This window comes from Eschrichtius robustus, chromosome X, assembly GCF_028021215.1.
Source record: "Eschrichtius robustus isolate mEscRob2 chromosome X, mEscRob2.pri, whole genome shotgun sequence".
Taxonomy (NCBI): domain Eukaryota; kingdom Metazoa; phylum Chordata; class Mammalia; order Artiodactyla; family Eschrichtiidae; genus Eschrichtius; species Eschrichtius robustus.
This window is the reverse complement of record NC_090845.1, coordinates 63,733,554-63,746,423: the sequence shown is the minus strand read 5'-3', so window position 1 is coordinate 63,746,423 and position 12,870 is coordinate 63,733,554. Positions and strand designations below refer to the sequence as shown.

The following is a 12,870-nucleotide window of genomic DNA, read 5'->3' as shown; positions in this document are numbered from 1 at the left end:
TCTGTTCCTGCTGCCTGGAACATTCTCTCTCCCTTTGCCCTTCAAGATGCCACCTCCTCCGTGAAGCCTTCCATGCCCTCTCTTTGTATGCCCTCAGCACTCTGTACAGACTGGTATTATATGGGCTTGTTGCTATGGACTATGATGTGTTTGTCTCCACATATGCCTTCCTTGCTAGACTGAGCGCTCCTTGAGGGCAAGAATTGTGTCTTGTTCTCCTCTGTGGCCCCAGCACCCAGCATAGGGCCTAGCCCACTGTAGACATGGGGAGGGGGTGCCACATCCAAGATTCGCAGATACTAAAGGCTCGTGGCAGCAAAGCAGCCCAAGCACCAGCTGTCCAAAAGTGATCACTTCGATAATTTTTCCCAAAATGTGCCTCATATACCTCTGCGTGAGAGACAATTTGAGGTGACACAAAGACATTTTTCATTTAATAGTCATATTTATTTTAATGTATGTTTTAAAATCTACTAAGCACAACATTATTATTGTTATCGTTATTATTATCATTACTTAGGATAAATGAGGCCAAAATAAGTATTAAAATGTTTAAAGTAAGTTGATATAAAGAAAAAGAGTTACTATTAATACAGATGTTAAGTCAATATGACAACATTCCTGAAAGGGGTACTCCTATAATGAAAGTTGGAACACTTTTCAGCAGTTCTAAATTCACATCTCTGTTCCCCTGTGGTGCCACTCAGCCTCCAAGGGTTCTGGGGTCGCCCCCAACATTCCTCCAAACTGCTATGATGCTGACGGTCTTCAGAACTTATTTGCCACTTAGCCTGGTGGCGTTGAGGCTATTTTTGTAAGCATATGTCAGCTCACCTCAACCATGTTTCTAAGGGCCTTAAGAGCAATGGCCAAGTTTTAAGGATCTGTGGCCTGAATGGGATAGTGCTTTATCAGCTGCCCTGTAGCTCTAGAGATGTTCATTCCTTCAGTGAATATTGATTGATCAATTCCTGAGCGCTGTTGAGGGGGCTAACTGTAGTGATGAGCAAGACAGACACGTCCCTGCCCGCACGGAGATTGTGAGGGGAGACAGACAAGTTAGCAAATAAGCACGCAGGATATGTTCGGTGTGCTAAGGATATTGAAGAAAATAGAGCAGGATGATGTGACAGAAAATGAGTTACTGGGGGTGGCCACTTAGACTGGGTAGTCATCAGGCCCCTCAGAGGTGACTTTTGGATTGAGACCTGAGTGATGAGAAGAGTCAGGAATGACAATATCCAGAAACAGAGCATGCCAGGTGGAAGGAACACGTGCAAAGAAGGGGGAGCCCTAAGAGGGAAAAATGATTCGTGTGTTCCAGCAACATAAAGAAGCCCCGTGTGGCCAGGACAGAGTGAGCAAAGAGGGTGGTGGCAGACAGGAGACCAGAGACAGGGTCAGACCCTGCAGAGCTTGGTGGCTAAGTAGTTCGGATTTTATTCTAGGTATGATTGGAAGCCATAGAGGGTTTTGAGCATATGAGTAACGTGGTCTGACCTAAGTTTTAACAAAATACTCAGGCTGCTACATAGAGAAAAAGTTGTAGGCGACAAGGATGAAAGCTAGGAGACCAATGTTGAGGCTATTAGAGTTGTCCATGCAAGGGGTGACAGTGGCTTGGAGTAAAGTTATAGCAGTGAAGGTTGAAGGGAAGTGGGTGGATTTGGAAAATATTGTGGAGGTAGATTTGACAGGACTTGCTAATGGATTGATAGGGAGGTTGTAAATGAAAGAGCAAATAAGAATGACCCCAGTCAATGTCATGAAGAAAAAAAAAAAACAAAAGGGAACTGTTCTATATCTGTACTGTCCAATATGGTCACCACTGGCAACATGTGACCATTTAAATTTAAGTTATTAAAATTAAATTTAAAATTCAGTTCCTCACTTGCACTAGTCACATTTCAAGTACTCAATAGCCACAGGTAACTAGTGGCTACCATATTGGGCAGCATAGATATAGAACATTTCTATCATCCCAGAAAGTTCTATTGGACAATGCCACTCTACATTAAAAAGACTAAAGATTACAAGAATAAAAAGACAAGCGACAGACTGGGAGAAATTCTTGCAAAACACATATCCAGTAAAGGACTGTTAGCCAAAATATACAAAGAACTCTTAAAACTCAACAATAAGAAAAAAACCCAATCAAAAAAATGGGCCAATGATCTTAACACACACCTCACCAAAGAAGCTGTACAGGTGGCAATTAAGTGTTTGAAAATATGCTCACTATCATTCACTAAGGAACTGCAAATTAAAACAATGAGTTCCACTACATACCTATGAAGAGCTAAAATCAAAACACTGACACCACCAAATGTTGACAAGGATGTTGGAGCAACAGGAACTCTCATTCATTGCTGTTGGGAATGCAAATTAGTACGGCCACTTTGGAAGACAGTTTGGCAGTTTCTTCCAAAACTAAACATAGTTTTAACATACAGTCCAGCAATTATGCTCCTTGCTATTTATTCAAATAAGATGAAAACTCATGTCCACACAAAAACCTGCACATGAATGTTTATAGCAGCTTTATTCATAATTGACAAAACTTGGAAGCAACCAAGATGTCCTTCAGTAGGTGAATGGATAAACAAACTATGGTACATCCAGACAATGGAATATTTTTCACTGCTAAAAAGAAATGAGCTATTAAGTGACAAGATGCAGAAGAACGTTAAATGTGTATTGCTAAGTGAAGGAAGCCAGTCTGAAAAGGCTACATGCTGTATGATTTTAACCATATGACATTCTGGAAAAGGCAAAACTATAAAGACAGTAAAAAGATCAGTGGCTGCCAAGACTTTGGGGAAAGGGAGGGAGGGATGAATAGGTGAAGAACAGGATTTTTAGGGCAGTGAAACTATTCCTTATGATACTGTAGTGGTGGATATGTAACATTATACACTTTTCAAAACTCATAGACCTGTATAACACCAAGAGTGAACCCTAATGTAAACTATGGACTGTACTTAATAATAATGTAAAAATATTCATTCATCAGCTGTAAAAAATGTACATACTAATGAAAGATGTTAATAATAGGGGAAATTGCCTCCGAGGAGAGGAGGGGGACAGGGGGGTATGAGAGCTCTCTGTACTTTCTGCTCAGTTTTTCTGTAAACCTAAAACTGCTCCAAAAATAAAGTCTATTAATTAGCAACAGGGACTTCCCTGGTGATCCAGTGGGTAAGACTGTGGGCTCCCAATGCAGGGGGCCCAGGTTTGATCCCTGGTCAGGGAACTAGATCCCACATGCATGCCGCAACTAAAGAGTTCACATGCTGCAACTAAGAGTTCACGTGCTGCAACTAAGAGTCCACGTGCCGCAACTAAAAGATCCCTCATGCCGCAACTAAGACCCGGTGCAGCCAAAATAAATAAATAAATTTAAGAAAAAAAATAGCAACAACAACAACAACAAAAAAAGACTAGAGGGAATTCCCTGGTGGTGTAGTGGTTAAGAATCCACCTGCCAATGCAGGGGACACAGGTTCGAGCCCTGGCCCGGGAAGATCCCACATGCCGCGGAGCAACTAAGCCCATGTGCCACAGCTACTGAGCCTGCGCTCTAGAGCCCGCGAGCCACAACTACTGAAGCCCGCGTGCCTAGAGCCCGTGCTCTGCAACAAGAGAAGCCACCGCAATGAGAAGCCCGCGCACCACAACAAAGAGTAGCCCCCGCTCGCCGCAACTAGAGAAAGCCCATGCACAGCAACGAAGACCCAGTGCAGCCAAAAATAAATAAATAAATGTATTAAAAAAAAAAAAAGACTAGAGTGCTCACCAGCACCTAGTACTGGCAAAGAATAGACACTCCATAAGTGTTGATTGAATAAGTGGATGAATAAATGAGTCAGTCAGTCAATGAATCAATAGAACCCAAGCCTCCTGAGTCCCAATCCAGTACTCCTTCTTATACATCAGAGATAGGGTGATGATATAATTTATTGTCGAAACCAAGATACTTGAGAATGAAATGGGGTGCCATGGGTGTAGAGCAGCGCTGTCCCAGAGATTACAAACTGGGAGCCCGTGACCACATCTTGCTTCCAAAATTGTTTTGTTTAGCTTCACATATTGACGTGCCACATGATATTCTTTAAAAATTTAAAGTAGTTGTCTACAATGAGGTATCACCTCCCACCGGTCAGAATGGCCATCATCAAAAAATCTACAAACAGTAAATGCTGGAGAGGGTGTGGAGAAAAGGGAACCCTCTTGCACTATTGGTGGGAATGTAAATTGATACAGCCACTATGGAGAACAGTATGGAGGTTCCTTAAAAGACTAAAAACTAGAAATACTATACGACCCAGCAATCCCACTTCTGGGCATATACCCTGAGAAAACCATAATTCAAAAAGAGACATGTACCACAATGTTCATTGCAGCACTATTTATAATAGCCAGGACATGGAAGCAACCTAAGTGTCCGTTGACAGATGAATGGATAAAGAAGATGCGGCACATATATACAATGGAATATTACTCAGCCATAAAAAGAAATGAAATTGAGTTATTTGTAGTGAGGTGGGTGGACCTAGAGTCTGTCATACAGAGTGAAGTAAGTCAGAAAGAGAAAAACAATTACCGTATGCTAACACATATATATGGAATCTAAAAAAAAAAAATGGTTCTGAAGAACCTAGGGGCAGAACAGGGATAAAGACACGGACGTAGAGAATGGACTTGAGGACACGGGGAGGGGGAAGGGTAAGCTGGGACGAAGTGAGAGAGTGGCATGGACTTATATACACTACCAAATGTAAAATAGATAACTAGTGGGAAGCAGCCGCATAGCACAGGGAGATCAGCTCGGTGCTTTGTGACCACCTAGAGGGATGGGATAGGGAGGGTGGGAGGGAGACGCAAGAGGGGGAATATGGGGATATATGTATAGGCATAGATGATTCACTTTGTTATACAGCAGAAACACCATTGTAAAGCAATTATACTCCAATAAAGATGTTAAAAAAAATTTTAAGTAGTTGTCCATATTTCACACTGTGAAAACTTTGCATAAAAATGTGAATTTCTGACTTCTCTTGGAAAATGGAAAGATCTGGTCACACTGGGCCCACATTCCTGCACACTAGTGAATGGCTGGAGCCGAGTAGCAGCTGCCCCCTTTGTGAGCAGGTACCTTCCTGTTTGCCACAGATCCCACCTTTCCCTGTTGTACCTCCTACTCTAGGCTAAGTGTGAGTTTCCATTTCTCATCTCACTGACACCACTTTGGTTTTGTTTTCTTTTGTAATAGAGTTAAGAAAAAAGGAAATGATTTCTTATACTCATTATGCAAAGTAGGAAAAAGAAAAAAGGGTCCAGAGTGCTCCGTATGTCTTGCCCCCAGTCTGTTCTACTGACATCTAGTACATTCTTGGCCTCTGTAGGCATTTGAGTTTGCCCCCTCTGGTCTGTACTCTGTGTCTCCCCAGGCCCCAGACCATGCTAGCTTTTAGAATTTTCTCAGGCTGCCACCCACTGCTGGAAAAGCTAGATGTGAAGGGAGAACAATGGGCATTATTTAAGCTTACATTTTCATTGTTACCCAAACTCAGTATTGCTCATCATCAACTTCTGGTGGAAATTATTTCTGTTGTTTTTCTTAATTGCCTCCAAATGTAACTGGAGAGTGAGACAGAAGAGCAGAGAACACAGCACCCACCTTTCCTTTCTGTGAACATGTGTTGTTGGGACACTCGGACCCAGGATTTTTTTCATCCGTGCAATCATTCATTCATCAAGCTCTGGCTGTACTTACAGATGGAAGGACCCTCACTTCAGCACCAGGATCCCCTGTAGGTTCTCCATAGAAGAGGCAACAACACAAAGGCCCACATGGAGATGGGAAAGTATGGATGGGGCACATGTAAGCTAAGGTGTTAAACTTCATTCATAGGTGGTCGGGAGCTGCTAAAGTTATTTCGGAGCAGAGGAGGCATGTGGTCACCGCTAGAATTGTGCAGGGGACAGCTCCAGAGGTGCGAGCACCAGTTAAGAGGCTGTTGCAGTAACCTGAGTGATGAGAACTGTTAATAAGGTGGAGACAGGGGAACAGAAAGGAGAGGACAGATTTGGGAGACATCTTGAGGTTAGGCTTGGCAACTCATAAGATGTGGAGGGAGCTTGAACTAAGAGATGAAGAATCAAAGATTATCCAGAGATTGTGAGCTTAAGGGTTGAAAACACCCAAACCATGATCCAAAAAATTAACTTTTGCTTTGCAAGAGTTAGAAGAATGAAAAGACAGGGAATTCCCTGGTGGTCCAGTGGTTAGGACTCTGCGCTTTCACTGCCAAGGGCCCGGGTTCAATCCCTGGTCAGGGAACTAAGATCCTGCAAACCACACGGTTTGCAGCCAAAAAAAAAAAGAAGAATGAAAAGACAAGTTATATACTGAGATAGAATATTTGCAAATCATATATGCAACAGCAGATTTGTATCTAGAATATATAAAGAACTCTCCAAACTCAACTGTAAAAAAAAGTCCAATTAACAAACGACATGAAGAGGATATACAGGCAGCAAATAAGTGCATGAAAGGGCATTCAACATTATTGACCATTAGGAACATGCAAATTGAGACCACAATAAGAGATCCTTACACACCTATCAGAATGGCTAAAATAAAACCTAGTGACACCACTAAATGCTGACAAGAATGCTGAGAAACTAGATCCTTCATACATTGCTGGTGGGAATGTAAAATGGTATGGCCACTCTGGAAAACAGTTTGGCAGTTCCTTATAAAATTAAACATGCAACTACCATAGGACCCAGCAATTGCACTCTTGGGCATTTATCCCAGAGAAATGAAAACTGTGTTTACACAAAAACTTGTACGTGAATGTTCATAGCAGCTTTTTGTGTAATAGCCAAAAACTGGAAACAGCCCAGATGTCCTTCAGCGGGTGAGTGGTTAAACAAACTGTGCCATGTCCATACCATGGAACAATACTCAGCAACAAAAAGGAAGGAACGTAATGCACCCAATAACCTGGATGGATCTTTAAGGGCAGTGTGCTGAGTGAGAGAAAAAACCCATCTCAAAATGTTATATACTGTATGATTCCATTTAGATAACATTCTTGAAATGACAAAATTATGGACCTCGGGACCAGATTAATGGTTGTCAGGCTTACAAATAGGGGGTGGAGGGGAGTTAACAAGGTAGCATTGAGATCTTTGTGGTGATGGAATAGTTCTGTATCTTCTTGTGGTGGGGGTTACACGAACCTATACATGTGGTAAAATTTCATAGAATATACTCTTACACACAAACACTCATACACACACACACACACACACACAAATGAGTGCATATAAAACTGGTGAAACCTAAATATGGTCTGTGAATTATACCAGTGTCAGTTTCCTGGTTTTGATATTAAATAATAATTATGTAAGATGTTGCCACTTGGAGAAACTTGGTGAAGGGTACCAAAAAAGGAATGAACTATTGATACACTGAAAAATTTGCATGAACCTAAAAATTTGCATGAAACTCAAAGGCATTATGCTGCTTGAAAGAAGCCAGTCTTAAAAGGTCACATACTGTTTGATTCCATTTATATGACATTCTGGAAAAGACAACACTTATAGTGATGGAGAATAGGTCAGTGGTTGCCAGGTGGTAAGAGGGGGAGGGGAGGATGTGACTGCAAAAAGTTAGCACAGGGGATTTTGGTGGCTAATGAGACCAATCTGTTTCACGAACCTTTACGTGTGTTAAAAATCACAGAACTGCACATACCAGAAACAGTCAATTTCACTGTATGTCAATTTAAAATTAGAAATTAAACCAGATAAGCAAGTGGATGCTGATTTGTTTTTCTTTCCTTCCTTTCTTCCATTCATCCATTTATTCATCCATTTATTGAGCACCTACTATGTGTGAGACACTGGGCTAGACTTTGGAGATCAACCAAAAGTAAGGCAGCCCATGTCCCTGCCCTCATGGAACATCCTTCCTGTTTTAGAGGAGAAGTGGTCAGTAGGGTCTGGAGCCCAGTATTTCTGCTTGGGGAAGTGGGACAAGGAGAAGACTGTGGAGGGACCAAGGGAGCAAACTTTTCATTCCTAGAGCCCAGTCCTGTAGGATTTCAAGTGATTGCGTTTCCCTCTAAGATTCTTAGACCTGAAGGCAGGGGGAAATCCCCAATTCGCATTTCACAGGTACTCACGAGAGAAAATGCTAGGAGGGTTGTGCCTTGCTAAGTGGGGGGGGGGGGGCGGGTGGAGAAAGTTTGGGGGGCAAGGTAAGATCTGGTGCAGTTAGTGAGATGCGAACTCTGAAAAGTGTTGGAATATGTGTGTGTGTGTGTCTGTGTGTCTGTGTGTCTTAAAACAATCAGGGCTGGGTTCAGCTGAGTGGTTCTTCTGCTAGTTTTGGCTGGGTTCGCCCAGCACTGCAGTCAGCCAGCTGTCAAAGGCCTCACTCACATGTCTGGTGGGTGGCTGGTGGTTGCTGGCGTAACTGGACCAGATATCTCTCACCATCCAGCAGCCTAGCCTGAGCTTGTTCATATGTTGGGGGTCTCCGGGTTCCCAAGGGCAGCAAAAGAACTAGCCCCAAAATGAAAGCGCCCTTTTTTAGCAGCTTTATTGAGGTATAATTCACATATGTTACCTGAATTTGATTTTTGTTTTCTCTCCTGTTTGTAGGGAATCTGAAGCATGTGGTCTAGTTGACAAAAAGAGATCAGGTTTCCAGAGCTGAGGAGCAGTGCCTGTAATGAAGACAGCGTGTTTATGCGAGCAGTGTGTGGAATTTGTGACTGCAGGGGAAATTTGGAAGAATTTTACTTCCTGAAAATTTCCAAGGGGCACCAAGTGGCAGCTGGCCTCCTGGGCTGAGGCAGGCAGGCACCCCAGAGGCCTCAACTAGACCTAGGGGAAGACAAAGATTTCCAACACTTAAAGTGTTTATTTTTTAAAAACACACAGATGCCGTTTTTAATCTTTGAAAATTATTTTTAAGCAAGTTGGGGAGGGGGTATTTTTATTTTCTTAAAGGAGACAGATCAGAAGCTGGAGGAAAGCATGGAGATTTGGTTGACAGTTCGTGGGGCAGGGGGGAGCTGACAGGCAGGGTTTGGGCCTCAGGACCATCCAGGTGGAGCCTCGGGGGGAGGGGGCTGGTCAGCAGACTGGGAGGTGGGGAGAAATCCACCCGTGTTGTTTTCAGGATTGCGGATCTATTTTGTTTTTTAATAAAATCTTTGAAAACCTACCTCTCTGTCCCATTGTCCTCATTGTAAAGTACCACTGACAGCACACACAGTTCTGAACATTTCCTCTCACTGAAGTATCAAGAATAACCCTGCTGCTTCCCTGTTCTGCTCTGGCCCAGCCTGGGAGGCTGACTCTGAGTACTGGATCCTGCTGAGGAACTAGCGTGTCTCCACTAAGTCCTGGGGACAGTAAGCCAAGCTCTGACCTGTGCTGGGGCCTGTCCAGGGCTCACGGGAATACAGGTGCTGCAACCATGGAGAGGGTCTTGCTGGCACCCCACGGAGGAGCAGGTGACATGTCAGAGACAAGAGGGACATCTTGATGACTAGAAGCTACTTCCCTTCAAGGGTAGGCAGTCAGCACACTTGATGAAAATGGGATACAGTTGTGATGCATTGGTGTTACTATAACCTCAAAGGCGAAGGAAAGATGGCAAAATGCAGATGCGGGGGTGGGTCACGAGAGAGATGAGGAAGCAGAAGGGACGGCCAAACGTCACAATTTTGGAATTTGATTCGCCAAGTATTTATGCAGCTCCTACAGCTACTGGGACTTGGATGGGAGACAAGGACACGGCCCCATCCTGGCCATCTAGGAACTCCCAGACAAGGCAAAGTAGGAGGGAAAGAACCAGATTCCAACATGCTTCATGCTCTGTAGCCAACATGAATCCCGAGCTGTGGGAGCACTGGGGAGATAGCAATTCGCCCGGCGGGGGCGGCATCCCAGAGCGTTTCAAAGGGGATGATATTTGAGCTGGGCCTTGTAGGGTGAGTTGTATTTCTCCCGGCTACTGAGGGGGGAAGGGCATTCGGCAGAAGAGAGTGGAAAAAGCCTTGAACGTGTCCTGGGCTGGGAATAGCCAAGCTTTTATTAAACAGCATCGGGGCGCCTGGTCGGCTAGGAATACCAGTCACTTCAAATGCCCACTATCCTAATTATACACTCTCGGCTTAAGGACAGTTTTACTTATGCCAAAATGAAGGGGGATTTTAAAAAATAGAAGAGGGAGGAGGCGCTGAATGGGGCAGGTGGGGTGTGGGGAGGCCAAGGAAGGCAAATGAGAACTCTGAATTCCCAGCCTGCAAGGGACCACCCGCCAAGATTTGTGGTCTCAAAGGCTTGCTGAGTCCGGTATCCCAATCCTTTCTAAGGGACCCACCCCCCAAAATCATCACCCAAATTCCTGTGAAGGACTCAGCCCTAAGACGCAACCACCTGGTAAAGTGGTGAATGCCTTCTCACCAGCACCGGCCCTCATGGCTGAGCCCCAGAGTGAGCTGTTGAACCGAGGCCAGGGGTGTTCCTGAGAGACGGCATCCCCGCAGTGGCCTTCAGGATTCCTTTTCATTTGATTCTTGTTGAAAAACATTAGGCTAAAAAAAAAAAAAATCCCATAGATGGAAGTAGGAATCATTTTCCATTTTTTCCAATTAAAATTGAAATACCAAACAAAGGTAGTATTCCCAAAACAAGCAAGAGAGATTAAGAGTTGCTCTGCTCGGTCTAAACTCATCCAATTGTACACCTTAAATATGTGCAGCTTTTGGTCTATCAATTGCACCCTCAGTAAAGCTGTCAAAAAAAAAAAAAAGAAAGAAAGAAAAGAAATACACCAAGATACTAACTGAAGTGGGCTTCTGTGGAGGAAGAAGGTATAAAGATGGTTTAATTTTGGTTCTTTCTACTTTTCAATATTTTCCCAATTTTCTCTAGTAAGCAGGGTCTAGTTTTGTAATTGGAAAAATAAATACATAAACTTTTTATTAAAAGAATTGATCTGCAGATAAAGTTACAGATCAAAGTAAATTCAATACACCCACTGAGGAAGAGTTTGTGCTCAGGCCCTGGGGCTGTTCTAATAACCACCCAGGAGGTTCTGAGCTGGCAAGGAAGACTGATCCGGCCGGAGGGTTCCTGATTTACAATTCACTCAGCTGGAGAGGGTCTTTTTAGATAAGGTGGCTTGAGGGCGGGGCAACTTTGTACCCAGTGTGAGCCTGCCTTCCCTTCAGGAAACAGCCGCCTTTGTGCCCACAAGGACCAGCCATCATAACCATAATAATAATGCAAAGCAAGCATTGGAATATGCCCCATTTTACAAATCGCTTTTATTTACAGTATGTCACTATCCACCCCGCTGGGTGGGTATTATCATCTCTACTTTATAGCTTAGCAAACTGAGGCCACAAACTGTGAAGTAACTTGCCCAGTTGTCAGTGGCAGAGCCAGGAAGCCAACCCACCTGGAACTACAAGTTCCCTTACTTTTCCCCCTGCCCACACCGCGTGCCGCTAAAATATTTTTAAACTGTGACTTTGGAGTAAACAACTTTCTTTTTGCTTCCAAAGTCCAAGCTGGACCAAGCCTCATGCTGCTCTCCGGCCCTCCCCACACAACGACAACAGTATGTAGTTGTGTGCTTTTCAGCAAGTTACTCGACCTTCCTGGGTCTGTTACCTTATCCCCGTAAAGTGGGGCACATACATAAAAAGAAACGAAATTGAGTTATTTGTAGTGAGGTAGATGGACCTAGAGTCTGTCACACAGAGTGAAGTAAGTCAGAAAGAGGAAAACAAAAACCGTATGCTAACACACATATATGGAATCTAAAAAAGAAAAAAAAATGGTTCTGACTTGAAACTAGGAGCAGGACAGGAATAAAGATGCAGACGTAGAGAATGGACTTGAGGACACGGGGAGGGGGAAGGGTAAGCTGGGACGAAGTGAGAGAGTGGCATGGACTTATACACACTACCAAATGTAAAATAGATAGCTAGTGGGGAGCAGCCGCATAGCACAGGGAGATCAGCTCGGTGCTCTGTGACCACCTAGAGGGGTGGGATAGGGAGGGTGGGAGGGAGACGCAAGAGGGAAGAGATATGGGGACATACGTATATGTATAACTGATTCACTTTATTATAAAGCAGAAACTAACACACCATTTTAAAGCAATTATACTCCAATAAAGATGTTTTAAAAAAACAAAACAGAAAAAAACAAAAAGAATATATATATTGGACATGCCTATATTTGCATAAAGCACCTTTGGAAAGATACACAAGAAACTGGGACACCTCAGTTCCCTCCAAGCAGGGGAACCAGGTGGCAGGTGGCAGGGGAGCACGGAAGACTTGCACTGTGTTCGTTTTTGTACCTTTTGAGTTTGTGACTGTATTACCTGATCAAAAAAAGTAAATAAATATATTTTTTGAAAGCCAATGGAAAAATCCCAAGCCAGTTTCCCTTTGGGGAGGTGGATCTGCCTCGGTGGCCTTCAGTGTGAGTTGTCACAGAAAGAGGGGTATATTTCCAATTCTGTATTTAAAAGACTCTTTCTAAGGCAGAAAAACTTCTTTATAAGAAAATCAACTATTGTCATTCAACAAAAAAGGAAGAAGGAGGAAGAGGAGGAAGAGAAAGAAGAAAAGCAAGCAGCCATCAGGCCGAGCAGGTTTTGACATCTCTAAGCCCCTGCAAGGCAAGCTCCAGCAGCTCCTCCTCCCCTGCCTTTGCTAAGGACGAGTCTCCAAACCTGCTCAGTGCTGGGCCCCAAGCTGACCAGCAGCACAGATGCACTTCGGCCTCAGACTGTCTGGGTCTGACTCCCCTCCCCTCGTA

General features: G+C 43.7%; 1 protein-coding gene across 1 annotated transcript in view; it reads left to right on the top strand.

The window, feature by feature from the left end:
• Window positions 1–9,080, top strand: part of HDAC8 (histone deacetylase 8) — a 245,372-nt gene extending 236,292 nt beyond the window's left edge. The window contains exon 11 of the mRNA XM_068533040.1: window positions 8,680–9,080. Coding sequence (XP_068389141.1) covers window positions 8,680–8,702 — 23 coding nt within the window. The 3' untranslated portion in view covers window positions 8,703–9,080. The remainder of the gene's footprint in view (window positions 1–8,679) is intronic.
• Window positions 9,081–12,870: the final 3,790 nt, after the last annotated feature.